The sequence below is a fragment of the Lagenorhynchus albirostris genome, chromosome 2, assembly GCF_949774975.1.
Source record: "Lagenorhynchus albirostris chromosome 2, mLagAlb1.1, whole genome shotgun sequence".
Taxonomy (NCBI): Eukaryota; Metazoa; Chordata; class Mammalia; order Artiodactyla; family Delphinidae; genus Lagenorhynchus; species Lagenorhynchus albirostris.
This window is the reverse complement of record NC_083096.1, coordinates 29,696,004-29,710,508: the sequence shown is the minus strand read 5'-3', so window position 1 is coordinate 29,710,508 and position 14,505 is coordinate 29,696,004. Positions and strand designations below refer to the sequence as shown.

Sequence of the window (14,505 nt, the reverse complement as noted above, 5' to 3'; positions counted from 1 at the left end):
CACACCCAGGCCTTGACTGTGTTTCTCCTGTTAGCAGGACTTGGGCAGCTCTGGCTCTCCTAGCTTCCCTGGAAGCTCCTTTGCTTCTCTTGACCTAGAAAAGGGGTTGCCAGGCAGAGTGTTGATTGGGCGCTCCAAGCCAGCGATGAAACTGCTTCCCTGCCTAGGACAAGGGACTTGGAGAATGTTCTGTGTGGGATGATGTGCTGTTAGGGAGCCCCTCAGGCACCACTTCCTCTACCCTCTGGTAGTGCCAGGACCATGCCAATGACGTTTCGCAGTAGCCTTATCATTCACAGGTGCCTCTCTAGCCTGCACAAATGATTGACAAGAGATCACCCAAAGGATTTTTTCTAAAGGTTTTTGGGTTTTGTTTTGTTTCCTTTGTTTTTGTTTTGCACGTGACAGTGTTTGTATTGAGGATCTTCTGAGGAAGAAGGGGTGTTTTAGGGGTGGTGCCAGGGTTCCTGGCCTCTAGTGCCCCACTCCCCTCAGCACCCCACCTGGTACCTTTGCCATGTTGGTGCTGAGGTTTCCTGCTTGATGAAATCAGATTGTTTAGAGTAAGAAAAAGGAAAGGGCTTCTGATGGCTTTGCCACAAGCTTACCTGTGGTTTTAATCTTGGGAGGCTACTGCTGATGCCATCACCACTATCTCCATGCAGTAGTTGCTGGGCCCCGGGCCCAACTGTCCCCTTGGCTTTATGAGTCTGTTTCTGCTTCCTACACCCATACCCGCAGTGTACAATCTTTTGAGATTTTCTCTGATCTTGTTGCCCAAGTAATAAGAGCTATGTCCTTCTTGACATCTTACTTCTTCTTATGTGGGAGCCCCCAGGTCTTGTCTGACAGCTTATGGATAAGAATGAGACTCAGCCATTGACTAAGCCTCAGAAATCCACAAAAATGGCTGCAAACAGTTATGTCTGTTCCTTCTCTACCCCCACTCCCACCCCTTATACATGATACCCTATACTCTGAAAGTCCTGCTAACTGCAAACTTGCCAGAGTATTAGCCAATCTTTGTACAGAACAATGTTCTGGAACAGCAGAATGAGTCTTGGGTCAGGAAGCAGGGCTACACTGGGCTTGGGGTACTGTAACTCCATCTCCATCTGGGGCTCAGCTTCAGTGTACCTGAGGGAGCCACAGACCAAGATGAATCAGATGCTTGAGTTTTTGCTTCTTCCTGTATTTTCTTGAAGTCGATTCATTATCTTACAAATAGCCTACTCTTTCAGCCCTTAACTTAAATCCTTCAGATAATTAAGTTCATGAAGAGTACTCCTGAATTATGTTAGGACTTAGACCAGAGATGGCAAATGAATGGCACATCACTTCCCCTCTTCCCCCATGGTAGGTACCACTAATCTGCTTCAGAGTATTTCCTGCTAAATCCCTGGTATATATTCTCATTTCTCAAGATTCCCCCAGCAGCCAGTATAAGTGTTGAGACCTATCTGCCATCCCTGGCTGAGGGGATACTACTCTACTCTGCTGAGGAACATAAGAGCTGCCAATCCCATACAGGGTTTGCTGGGCTAACGAAGCATGGGGAAGAGGCAGAAGTTTCTGCCTGCCCCCAGCAGGAAGGCTTGCAGTAGCCCACATGATTGCCTGCCCCACTTCAGTTACCTCTTAAAGTCCTAATGTTGGCAGGGAGGGGACTGTTGGAGTCCAGTGTGGTGTGGGAAATCACAGCCGCACAGGACAGCAATGCTCAGAAACCAAGTCTAGCTGCTGTGGAGCTACAGTGAGCAAGGTGGTCCCAGCTGTGCAGGGTACAACCTCTGCTCTCACCTCCAGCCATCTGTCTCTAGGCATCCAGGCCAGGCTATGGATGGGGATCCCCTTCTTCTTCCTCTCCATTGACCAAATCTTATCAACCACTACAGGTGCTCTGCTTTCCAAATTCAGCCCAGGCTCCTGGGTGCTGCCCACACCAGCCAGGGTCCTGGGCCAGATGAAGAGGTGGCCTATCCATGAGTGAAGGCCAGTTCCTTCCTCACTGGGGCAGGTCTTATGCCCCAGTTTTAGGACCAAGAGTTGTGTATTGGGTTCTTAGATTGCTAGCTTTTCCTGCAGGAGACCACAGCAGGTGAGGATCTGCTGACAGTAATCTGCGTTCAGGGTCTTGTCCAGCTGAGAGCTTTGTGTACACCAGATTCTACGAGGTGTCAGCAGTACTTTTTAAAATTTGTTTTCTGTGAGGTTTTTGGACCATGGGCTGAGCTCAGGCACTTTCTGTAAGAGAATGTTATGTCTGTAAAGATGGTTATTTCCCCTCCTCCACCCACATCATGGTGGCCCTGTGGAAGGCTGACCAGAAGGCCAGTGGAGCTGCCCTATGTCTATGGGGGAGGGCGAGGCCTGCTGAGTTGGTGCTCTAGCCCTCTCACCTTGCACAGCACAGAGGAGGTAACCCCAGGGACAGCCAGGCACCTGCCTGAGGGAGGGGTGCTGCCTTCTGTCCCTGTAACTGCTTCCCTTATGGCCCAAACTGGCCGCCCAGATTTGTTTGAAGGTGTGCTGAAAACTTTTTGGTATACAGAACAGCCAGGGACTTGATTTTGATGTATTTTAAAACCGCATCAAATAAAGAGTCTGCTGCCTTTAAAAGAAAAAGAAAAAGAAAAGAAAATGCAATCTACTGAACGAAAATATTTGCAAATCATATATCTGATAAGCAGTTAACATTCAAAATATATAAAGAACTCATACTACCCAGTAGCAAAAAACAAACTGATTAAAAAATGGGCAGATGATGAGAACAGACATTTTTCCAAAGAAGATATACAGATGGCTGACAGATACATGAAATGATGCTCAACATCACTAATCACCAGAAAAATGCAAATCAAAACCACAATGAGATACCACCTCACACCTGTTAGAATGGCTATTATCAAAAAGACAACAGGGGCTTCCCTGGTGGCGCAGTGGTTGGGAGTCCACCTGCCAATGCAGGGGACATGGGTTCGAGCCCTGGTCTGGGAGGATCCCACACACCGTGGAGCAACTAGGCCCGTGAGCCACAACTACTGAGCCTGCGCGTCTGGAGCCTGTGCTCCGCAATGAGAGGCTGCGATAGTGAGAGGCCCGTGCACCGCGATGAAGAGTGGGCCCTGCTTGCCACAACTAGAGAAAGCCCTCTCACCCACGAAGACCCAACACAGCAAATATAAATAAATAAATTAATAAACTCCTACTCCCAAAATTAAATAAATTAATAAACTCCTACTCCCAAAATTAAAAAAAAGACAACAAATAATTGTTTGCGAGGATGTGGAGGAAAGGCAAATCTTGTATGCTGTTGGGAGGAATGTAAATTGGTGCAGCCACTTTGGAAAACAGTATGGAGATTCCTCAAAAAACTGAAGTATGTCTACTGTCTGATCCAGCAATTCCAGGTATTTACTGGGTATTTACTTGAAAATGAAAACACTAATTCGAAAAGATATATGCATCCCCATGTTCAGAGCAGCATTATTTACAATAGCCATGATATGGAAATAACCTGTATCCATCAATGAATGAATGGATAAAGAAGATGTGGTAAAAAATACAATGTAATATTACTTGGCCATAAAAAAGAATGAAATCTTGTCATTTGTGACAACATGGATGGACCTTGAGGGCATTACGCCAAGTGAAATAAGCCAGACAGGTAAACACAAATACCACATGATCCCACTTATATGTAGAATTTAAAAAGCAAAACAAACAACAATCAGAAAACCAAGCCCATAGACAGAACAAACTGGTGGTTGCCAGGGGCAGGGGGTGGACAAAATGTATAAAGGATGTCAATAGGTACAAACTTCCAGTTATAAAATAAATAAATCATGGGGATGTAATGTATTGCATGGTAACTATAGTTAATAATACTGTATTGCATATTTGAAAGTTGCAAAGAGATTTTAAAAGTCCTCATCACAAGAAAAAAAATTTTCTTGTAACTACGTAGAGTGATGGATGTTACTAGGCATGTAACTAGTAACTAGTAACTAGACTTACTGTGGTGATCATTCTGCAATGTATACAAATATCGAATCATTATGCTGTACACCTGAAACTAATGTTATATGTAAATTATACCTCAACTAGATAAACAAATAATAAAAAGAAATAATATATTTAACTGCTAATTAGTATGAAATACCCAGTTACTGAATGGGTATCATTTCATCCCAAAGCCAAAAAACATGATATTTTATTTAGTCAGTGAAGCCTTGACACTCAATAAATCACTGGACATTTCTCTCAGAATAATTTTTTTTAAAAACCCAGAGTTCTACAGACTTAAAGGTGATAGCTTCTGATATATATAACCACATATCAAACCCTTTTAGTTTTCAGATCTTTTCACTTTCTACTCCAAAGCACCTCATAAAATTTAACAGGATAAATTGAGTAAATCTGATGAGGTTTCAATGAAATACAAGATAAATGAGTCTTGGGGCAGGAAGCAGGGCTACACTGGGCTTGGGGTACTGTAACTTTCCACAAGATAAATAAATTATGTGTTCTTGTCAAAGTTAATAATATAGACTGTGATTTAGATACCATACCAGGTTTGAATGAGAAAGAAGGAAGAAAGGAAGGGTGAAGAAGAGAGTGATAAATTTGTAAAAGAGAAGCTATAGTCCTTAGAGGAAAATAAAGTGGAAAAACAAGAAAAAGTAATGAGTAAGACACACTGAACCTGGCTCACACAGAGGATAAACTGAAGGGCAAACAAAAGGAAAGAAAAACAAAACATTTTTACTTTGAATTTTAAGAAATCAAAATTAAAACATTACAAATGTTTTACCCAAATGAAATGGAGATATATGGCACAAAAGATTAGAAGCTTTAAAACTTTACACATGAAAAAAAATGGGAATTTAATTTTCTACAGGAACACTGCAGTGGGTTAAACCACTGCCAAAGTCACAACCAAGCCACAGTCACAACCAAATGCCAATCAACTCAGGCTACTAGAATGGAGTGACTGACCCCACAGTGCTTGTGGACTCATGAAAATGAACAAAGGTCACAGCAGAAAGTTTCACTGGACACTATTAAAACAAAATAGTAAATGTATCATTGGAGATGAAAGAAGGGTCTCATTATTCTTCATTTACTCACATAGCAGTTCATAATCTTTTTTGGTTTTATTTTCCTATGGACCTGAGGTACAAAGGGTTGGGTTTAATCATACTACTTAGCTCAAGGCACACAGTCTGCTTTATATTTAACATAGTTCAGGAAATTCATCCAGATGAAGCCAAATGTGAAAAATCGATAACCCACGTATCCATGTTTCACAGACACCTGTCCAAATCCAAACAACTTCTCTATCTCTGGGACAGCAGCAGTGGCAGCAATCATGCACTCCCAGAACCACACACCTTGCTGGTTGAAGCAGGAAATTCAAAACATGAGCCATACTTACTCCAGTCAATACTGGTTAAGACTGATCTCTTTAATCCCAGGAGTTGAACTATATGAGAATACTTTAGGATCTGCTACCCTCTGTCTCCCAACCATGTAGTCTGACCCTATGTTTACCTCACCATTAAACTGGCTGTGGGTGGCAATAACAGAGAGATTCTTCTAAGAAGATTCAGCTGTCTCTTGGGAAATTGTATGAACCTGTCAAGATTCAGTCTTGAAGCCTTAGTAATTAGCTAAACTACGGAAGTTAAATTTATTGTAAGATAAAAAGTATATTTAGAAGATAAATGTTAAACAGTATCTCACCAGATGAAGCCTGGTTCCTTCTAGGCTTACTAGCCTATCCTGCATTCCTACACTGACTATTTTTCATACCCTAGTTGGGCTCCAGTAGGATATGTAATATATTCCATCAATTCTTTTCACACTTTAACATCCCTGAAATCAAGATGCATCCTATAATCAATGACATGTCACAACTTTAATTGGCAGACTTTTTCTTTCTTAGTAGTACATATCAGTTCTAATTGAGGATCAGTTCTAATCTAAGGATTTAATGAAATATGGTAGAAAGTTTTCTAATCATTAAATCATTCATGTTAGCAATGAACAAATACTTATATATTACCTATTATATGCCAGACATCATGACAAATAGTATTTTTATGAATTTGTGTATACTTTTTTACAAACTGAAGCCAAGACAGGTAAAGTATAATATTAAAGAAAAATTGGTTTTCTTTTAAATCATTTAAAAAATCAGTAAAAAATTAAGTATCAAAATTAAAAGTGCTTACAAACTGCAAAATTCAAGTAAAAATACGAAAAATCCAAACAAGAATGAAAGACAAATCACTTAGTTCTATCAAAAATCCAAAATACTCAAAGTCATACATAGCTCAAGATATTAGTATACTAAACTTCAAAAAGTTCTTTGACACTTTACTGAGAGAGAAACATCTTATTATTCACAAAGCCAGTTCTCTAATAACTTTACATTTTAACTCTGTAAAATACTTATTTATAAGGTAAGGTGACTCACTGAATAATGCCAAGTTCATCCAAAATAAGCCAACATTTCCAAAAAAGCCACTTACTGGCATGCGTTCTGTCACCCCTCCAATCTTAAAGTTCATTGTTGATCTCACAGTCTGGGCGCCATAATACTTATCATTTGGGACCTTGAGTTCACCAAAGGTATCATATTCTATCCGAAAAGAATTTTGGCTTGCCTAAAGATAAAGACAAGACACTGTTATAGCTTGAAAAGAAACCAAGTATCAAGAACAATAACATCATATAAACAATACATCATGTACAGGTAAAGAAACCTTAATAAGTACCAAAAAGACAAAAAAATTCCATTTTGATTCTCATTCTACTCCTCCCACTTCCAGCTTTTTTCTTGAGAAATTTTTGTCACACAAATTTATTAATACATGTGTTAAAGACAGATTGTAGAATTCATACACTATGCAAATGATAAATAAAAATAATAATCTTTTCCAATTCAGGAGTATGCCTATTATTGGTCAGGCTTTGATGTACTTAGGTTAATGCTTATTTTACTGGGAACTTTGGAAAATGACCTAAGAATGATACTTTAAAATTTGAAAGTGTTTTTTTTATATATATATATATTATAATTATATATTTAAACAAAGCTCAACTATGGTCTACAAATATTATGCATGAGAGATAGCTTAGTGCCATACAAAACAGTCCAGGCTTTGCAGTGAGACAGCCCACCATCTGGTAGCTGTGTCACCTTCAGCAAGTCAGCTTTTCTCATCTATAAGTTACAGTAAATGTACAGACAAAGGGACATCAGTTCTTAACCTTTTCAGGGTGTTGGAACCTTTTGAGAATATGAGGAAAACTATGGATCTTCTCTCTAGAAGAATGAACATAAATACATATATGTAAAATCTTACATATGATTTTAAGGAGTTTATATCTTGAAACCAATCCACTCCCCAGGATAAGAACCCATGACCCCAAATCCCTTTTATGGAGAACCTAGGACGCTACTAAGTACATCAACTTACACTAATTAAAAAATATATATATACAAATCTGGAGTTTACATATGATACTTTACATTAAAGAGATTAAGAGTATCAGAGATACTCAGAACTTTAATTAATGTTCATCTTGCATTAATTATAAAATAAACATGGTCAGATGATTCAAAAGATTTAAAAACACCCAGCCAAGTAACCTTATTTTAGTAAACAGTCCTCTGAATAAGAAAAAATTAATTTTGTAGTTATCCCCTGGGACTAGAAAGATTTAAAAATCCTTTATATATTATAAAGCCTTTTAGATTGCATGAAAAGAAAAGTATCCTTGTACCTAGTTAGAAATATAGGTGTATATCCAATGAGGTACATTTTTTTTCTATGCCTAAAAGTCTGCAGAGGAGGGGAGTGGCCAAGATGGCAGAGTAGGAAGACTCTGAGCTCATCTCCTCTCATGGGCACACCAAAACTACAATCATTTACAGAGCAATGATTGATGAGTAAGGCTAGAAAATTAGAGAGAAGACCTTCTACAACTAAAGATATAAAGGAACCATGGTAAAATAGGTAGGAGGAAGGAAGACACAATAAAGTCAAAACCTATTACCACTGCCCCCCACCCCCCGAGGAGGGGTGACCCACAAACTGGAGGATTATTACAATTGCTGAGGTTCTCCCCAAGAAGCGAGGGGTCCAGGCCCCATGTCAGGCTCCCCAGCAGGGCGAAGAAGAGCCCCTTGAAAGTTTGGCTTTGGAGGCTAGCAGGGCTCATTTTTTGCCAGAGGGCTGTGGGAAAAAGAAACTCCACTCTTAAAGGGTGCACACAAAATTTCACACACTCTGGGACCCAGGGAAGAAGCAGTAATTTGAAAGGAACCTGGGTCAGAATACCTGCTGATCTTGGAGAGCCTCCCGGAGAGGTAGGAGGCAACTGGAGCTCACACTGGGAACCTACACACTGGGGGCAGCCACTAATGGGAGCTTGTTCTACCACAAGGACATCAGTTCTTGAAAGCACCATTTTGGAATACAGCTTATTAGTGCAGGGACATAGCTCCACCCACCAGCAGGCCAGCTGCCTTAAGACCTCCCGAGCCAACAACCAAAGAGAGCTAAAGAATACAACAACTGAAATAAAAAGTACACTAGAAGGAATCAACAGTAGATTAGATGACAGAGAGGAACAGTTCAGTGGGCTGAAAGAATAGTGGAAATTACTGAAATTGAACAGGAAAAAAAAAAGGATGAAAAGAAACATGGGCAGTTTAAGAGACCTCAGAGACAACATCAAGTGTACTGGCATTCACATTACAGGAGCCATAGAAGGAGAAGACAGAGAGAAAGGGGCAGAGAACATATTTGAAGACATAATAGCTGAAAATGTCCCTAACCTGGGAAAGGGAAAGGACATCCAGGTCTGGGAAGCACAGAGAGTTCCAAACACGATCAACCCAAAGAGGACCACACCAAGACACACTTTAATTAATGGCAAAAATTAAAGATAAAGAGAGAATACTAAAAGCAGCAAGGGAAAAGCAACAAGTACAGTACAAGGTAATTGTACTTAACATAAGGATTTCAGCTGAGTTTTCAGCACAAACTCTGCAGGCCTGAAAGGAGTGCATGATATATTTAAAGTGGTGAAAGGGAGAAGCCTAAATCAGAAGACTCCAACAGGCAAGGCTTTCATTATGATTTAAATGGACTGATCAAAAGTTTTACAGACAAGAAAAAGCTAAGAGTTCAGCACTACCAAACCACCTTTAAATGGGTTTCTCTAAGAGAAAAAGGCCACAACTAGATGTATGAAAATTATGAAAAAAACATCTCATTGGTAAGGCTAAATATAGTAAAGGTAGTAAATCAGTCATGTACAAAGCTAGTAGGAAGGCTGAAACACAAAACCAGTAAAATTGTCTATATCCACAATAAGAAGTTAAGGGGCACACAAGACAAAAAGATGTAAAATACAATGTCAGAAACAGAAAAAGTATGTGTGGGGAAATAAAAATGCAGGGTTCTTAAAGTGCTTTTGCACTTAAAAGATCAGGAGCTGAAAATAATCATACATACACACACACACACACTGCAATATATAAATCACATGGTAACCACAAACCAAAATCGATACACAAAAAAGAGAAAGGAATCCAAATGTAATATTAAAGACAGTCATCAAATAACAAGAGAGCAAAGTAAGTAAAAAGGAACAAAAAAGAACTATAAAAACAACCCCAAAACAAAGGACAAAATGGCAATAAGTACATATCTATCAAGAATTACTTTAAATGTAAATGGCCTAAATGCTCCAATCAAAAGATATAGAGTGGCTGAATGCTTATGGAAACAAGATTCATATATATACTGCCTACAAGAGACTCACTTCAGATCCTGAGACACACACAGACTAAAAGTGACAGGATGAAAAAAGGTATTCTATGCAAATGGAAATGAAAAGAAAGCCATGGTAGTAATACTTACATTAGACAAAACAGATTTTATAACGAAGACTGCAACAACAAACAAAGAAGCCTATTACATAATGATCATGGGATAAATCTAAGCAGATATAACAATTGTAAATATGTATGTACCCAACACAGAATCACCTACAAATATAAAGCAAATATTAACAAACACGAAGGGAGAAAATGACAGGAACACAATAATAGTAGGGGATTTTAACACTCTACTTACATCAATGGACAGATCATCCAGACAAAAAATTAACAGGGAAACACTGGCCTTAAATGACACATTAGACCAAATGGACTTAATAGCTCTATATAGAACATTCCATCCAAAAGCAGCAGAATACACATTCTTTTCAAATGCACATGGAACATTCTCCAGGACAGATCACAAGCTAGGCCACAAAACAAGTCTTAGTAAATATAAGAAAACTGATATCATATCAAGCATCTTTTCTGACCACAATGCCATGAGTCTAGAAATCAATGACAAGAAAAAACATTGCAAAAAACACAAACACATGAAGGATAAACAATACGCAGTTGAATAACCAATGGATCATTAATGAAATAAAAGAATACCTAGAGACAAATGGAAATGAAAACACAATGATGCAAAATTTATGGGACAGAGGAAAAGCAGTTCTAAGAGGGAAGTTTATAGCAATACACACCTACCTCAGGAAACAAGAAAAATCAAAAATCAACCTAACCTTACACCTAAAGGAACCTGAAAAAGAACAAAACCCAAAAGTCAACAGATGGAAAGAAATCATAAAGATCAGAGCAGAAGTAAATAAAATAGAGACAAAAAATTATGAAAGATAAATGAAACTAAGAACTGGTGCTTTGAAAAGATAAACAAAATTGATAAACCTTTAGCCAGACTCAAAGGAAAAAGAGAGAGGGCTCAAATCAATAAAATCAGAAATGAAAAGGAAGTTACAACTGACACCACAGAAATACAAAGAAACATGAGAGATTACTACCAACAATTATATACCAATAAAATGGCTATTAAGAAATGGACAAATTCCTTAAAATGTACAATCTCCCAAGACTGAACCAGGAAAAAATAGAAAATATGAACAGACCAATTACCTGTAATGAAATTAAATCAGTAATTAACAACAACAACAAACGAAAATCCAGGACCAATTGGCTTCACAGGAAAAATTCTACCAAACATTTAGAGAAGAGTAGCAACTATCCTTCTCAAACCTTTACAAAAAACTGCAGAGGAAGGAACACTTTTGAACTCATTCTACAAGGCCAGCATCACCCAGACATCAAAACCAGACAAAGCACAAAAAAAGAAAATTACAGGCCAATCTCTCTCATGAACACAGATGCAAAAATCCTTGACAAAATAGTAGCAAACAAAACTCAACAACACATTAAAAGGACCATACACCATGATCAAGTAGGATTTATTCCAGGGATATAAGGATGGTTCAATATCCACAAATCAGTCAATGTGATATACCACATTAACAAACTGAAAAACAAAAATCATAGAGTCATCTTGACAGATACAGAAAAAGCTTCTGACAAAATTCAATACCCATTTATGATAAAAATTCTCAACAAAGTGGGTATAGAATGAACATACCTCAACATAATAAAGGCTGTATATCACAAACCCACAGCTAACATTATACTCAACAGTGAAAAGCTGAAAGCATTTCCTCTAAGATCAGGAACAAGACAAGGACGCCCACTGTCATCACATTTAATCAAGATAGTATTGGAAGTCCTAGCCACAGCAATCAGACAAGAAAAAGAAAAGGAATCCAAGTGGGAAAGGAAGAAGTAAAACTGTCACTGTTTGCAGAGGACATGATACTATACATAAAAACTCTAAAGACACCACCAAAATACTATTAGAGCTCATCAATGAATTCAGTAAAGTTGCAGGGTACAAAATTAATATACAGAAATCTGTTGCATTTCTATACACTAACAATGAACTACTAGAAAGAGAAAAAGGAAACAATCCCATGTACAATCTCATAAAGAAAGAATAAAATACCTAGGAATAAATCTAACTAAGGAGGTAAAAGATCTGTACTCAAAAAACTATAAGACGCTGATGAAAGAAACTGAAGATGACACAGACATGGATTGGAAGAAATAATAATTTTAAAATGCCCATACTACCCAAGGCAATCTACAGATTCAATGCAATCCCCATCAAAATACCAATGGCATTTTCCACAGAACTAGAAAAATAATTTTAAAATTCATATGGAAACACAATAGACCCTGAACAGCTGAAACAATCTTGAGAAAGAAGACCAAAGCTGGGGGTATCATGCTCCCTGATTTCAGACTATACTACAAAGCTATAGTAATCAAAACAGTATGGCACGGGCACAAAAACAGACATTTACGTCAATGAAACAGAATAGAGATCAGAAATGAACCCACACTTATATGGGCAATTAATCCATGACAAAGGAGGCAAAATATACAATGGGGAAAAGACAGCCTGTTCAATAAATGGTGCTGGAAAAACTGGACAGCTACATGCAAAAAATCCAACTGGACTACTCTCTCACACCATGCACAAAAATAAATTAAAAAATGGATTAAAGACTTAAATGTAATACCCGAAACTTACGTAAAACTTCCAGAAGAAAACATAGGCAATAAGTTCTTTGACATGGGTCTTGGTAAAATTTTTTAGTATATGACTCCTTGGGCAAGGGAAACAAAAGACACAAAAGCAAAAATAAACAAACGGGACTACATCAAAGTAAAAAGCTTCTGCACAGTGAAGGAAACTATCAACAAAACAAAAAGGCCATCTACTGAATGGAAGAATATATTTGCAAACAATATATCTGATAAGGGGTTAATATCCAAAATATAGAAAGAACTCATATAACTCAACATCAAAAGAACAAACAACCCAATTAAAAAAATGGGTAGAGGACCCAGATAGACATTTTTCCAGGGAGACATACAGATGGCCAATAGGCACATGAAAAGATCTCAACATCACTAATCAACAGAGAAATGCAAATCCAAACCACCAAGAGTTATCATCTCACACCCGTGAGAATGGCTATTATCAAAAAGACAACAAATAACAAGTTTTGGTGAAGATGAGGAGAAAAGGGAACCCTCATGTACTGTTGGTGGGAATGTAAATTGGTGCACCCACTGTAGAAAAGAAGTTTCTCAAAAAACTAAAAATAGAACTACCATATTACCCAGCAATACCACTCCTGGGTATAAACCTGAAAAAAACAAAAACACTAATTCAAAAAGATACATGCACACCAATGTTCATAGCAATATTATTTACAATTGCCAAGATACAGAAGCAACCTTAGTGTCCATCAACAGATGAATGGATAAAGATATGGTATATATACACAATGGAAAACTATTCAGCTGTAAAAAAGAATGAAATTTTGCCATTTACAACACCATGGATGGACTTGGAGGGTATTTTGCTAAGTGAAATAAATCAGACAGAGAAAGACAAATATCACTTACATGTGGAATCTAAAAAATACAACAAACGAGTAAATATAAAAAAAAGAAAAGAAGGAGACTCACAGATATAGAGAACAAACTAGTAGTTACCAGTGGGGAGAGGGAAGGGGCAATACAGGGGTAGGGAATTAAGAGGTACAAACGATTATATGTAAAATAAGGTACAAGGCTATATTTTACAAAACAGGGAACATAGCCAATATTTTATAATAACTACAAATAGAGCATAACCTTAAAAAATTGTGAGTCACTATACTGTACACCTGTAATTTATATAATATTGTACACCAACTATACCTCAATAAAATAAATAAATAACTTTAAAAAATCACTATGTTGTTTAACAGGAATTAACATAGTATTGTAGGTCAATTATACTTCAAAAACAAACAAGCAAACAAACAAACTCATAGAAAAAGAGATCAGATTTGTGGTTACCAGAAGCAGAGGGTGGGGTTAGGCAGAATTGGATGAAGGCAGTCAAGAGTTACAGACTCCCAGTTACAAGATAAATAAGTACTAGGGATGTAATGTACAACATTATAAATATAATTATCACTGCTGTATGTTATATATGAAAGTTGTTAAAAGAGTAAATCCTAGGAGTTCTCATCACAAAGAAAAAATCTGTTCTATTTAATTCTCTATATGATATCATGCATGTTTACTAAACTTATTGTGTCAATCATTTCATGATGTACGTGAGTCAAATTATGCTGTACACCTTAAGCTTATACAGTGCTGTATGTCAATTACATTTCAATAAAAATGGAAAAAAAAAAGTCTGCAAAGGACTGGTCTAAGCCAATAAGGAGAAGCCAATAAAAATAATCATTTACTGTGCTATGTAGCAAACACTTTTTAGGTATCACCTTATTTGAATTTCACAACCACCCTAGGAGATTTTAATATCGTCATCCCCATGTTAAAGAAGGAGACACTGAGGCTACACAAGATTAAATAATCTCAGCAGATCACCCAGATAGCAAGAGGGAGGGCCTGAAACACTCAAACCCTGAACTTTCGTATTCTAAAAGCTGTTTGGATTCCCTTTTTTATCACTTCCA

General features: G+C 37.7%; 1 protein-coding gene across 1 annotated transcript in view; it reads right to left on the bottom strand.

The window, feature by feature from the left end:
• Positions 1-14,505, bottom strand: part of FH (fumarate hydratase) — a 41,654-nt gene that overhangs the window by 23,024 nt on the left and 4,125 nt on the right. The window contains exon 2 of the mRNA XM_060128645.1: positions 6,537-6,671. Within this exon, the coding sequence (XP_059984628.1) occupies positions 6,537-6,671 (135 nt within the window). The remainder of the gene's footprint in view (positions 1-6,536; positions 6,672-14,505) is intronic.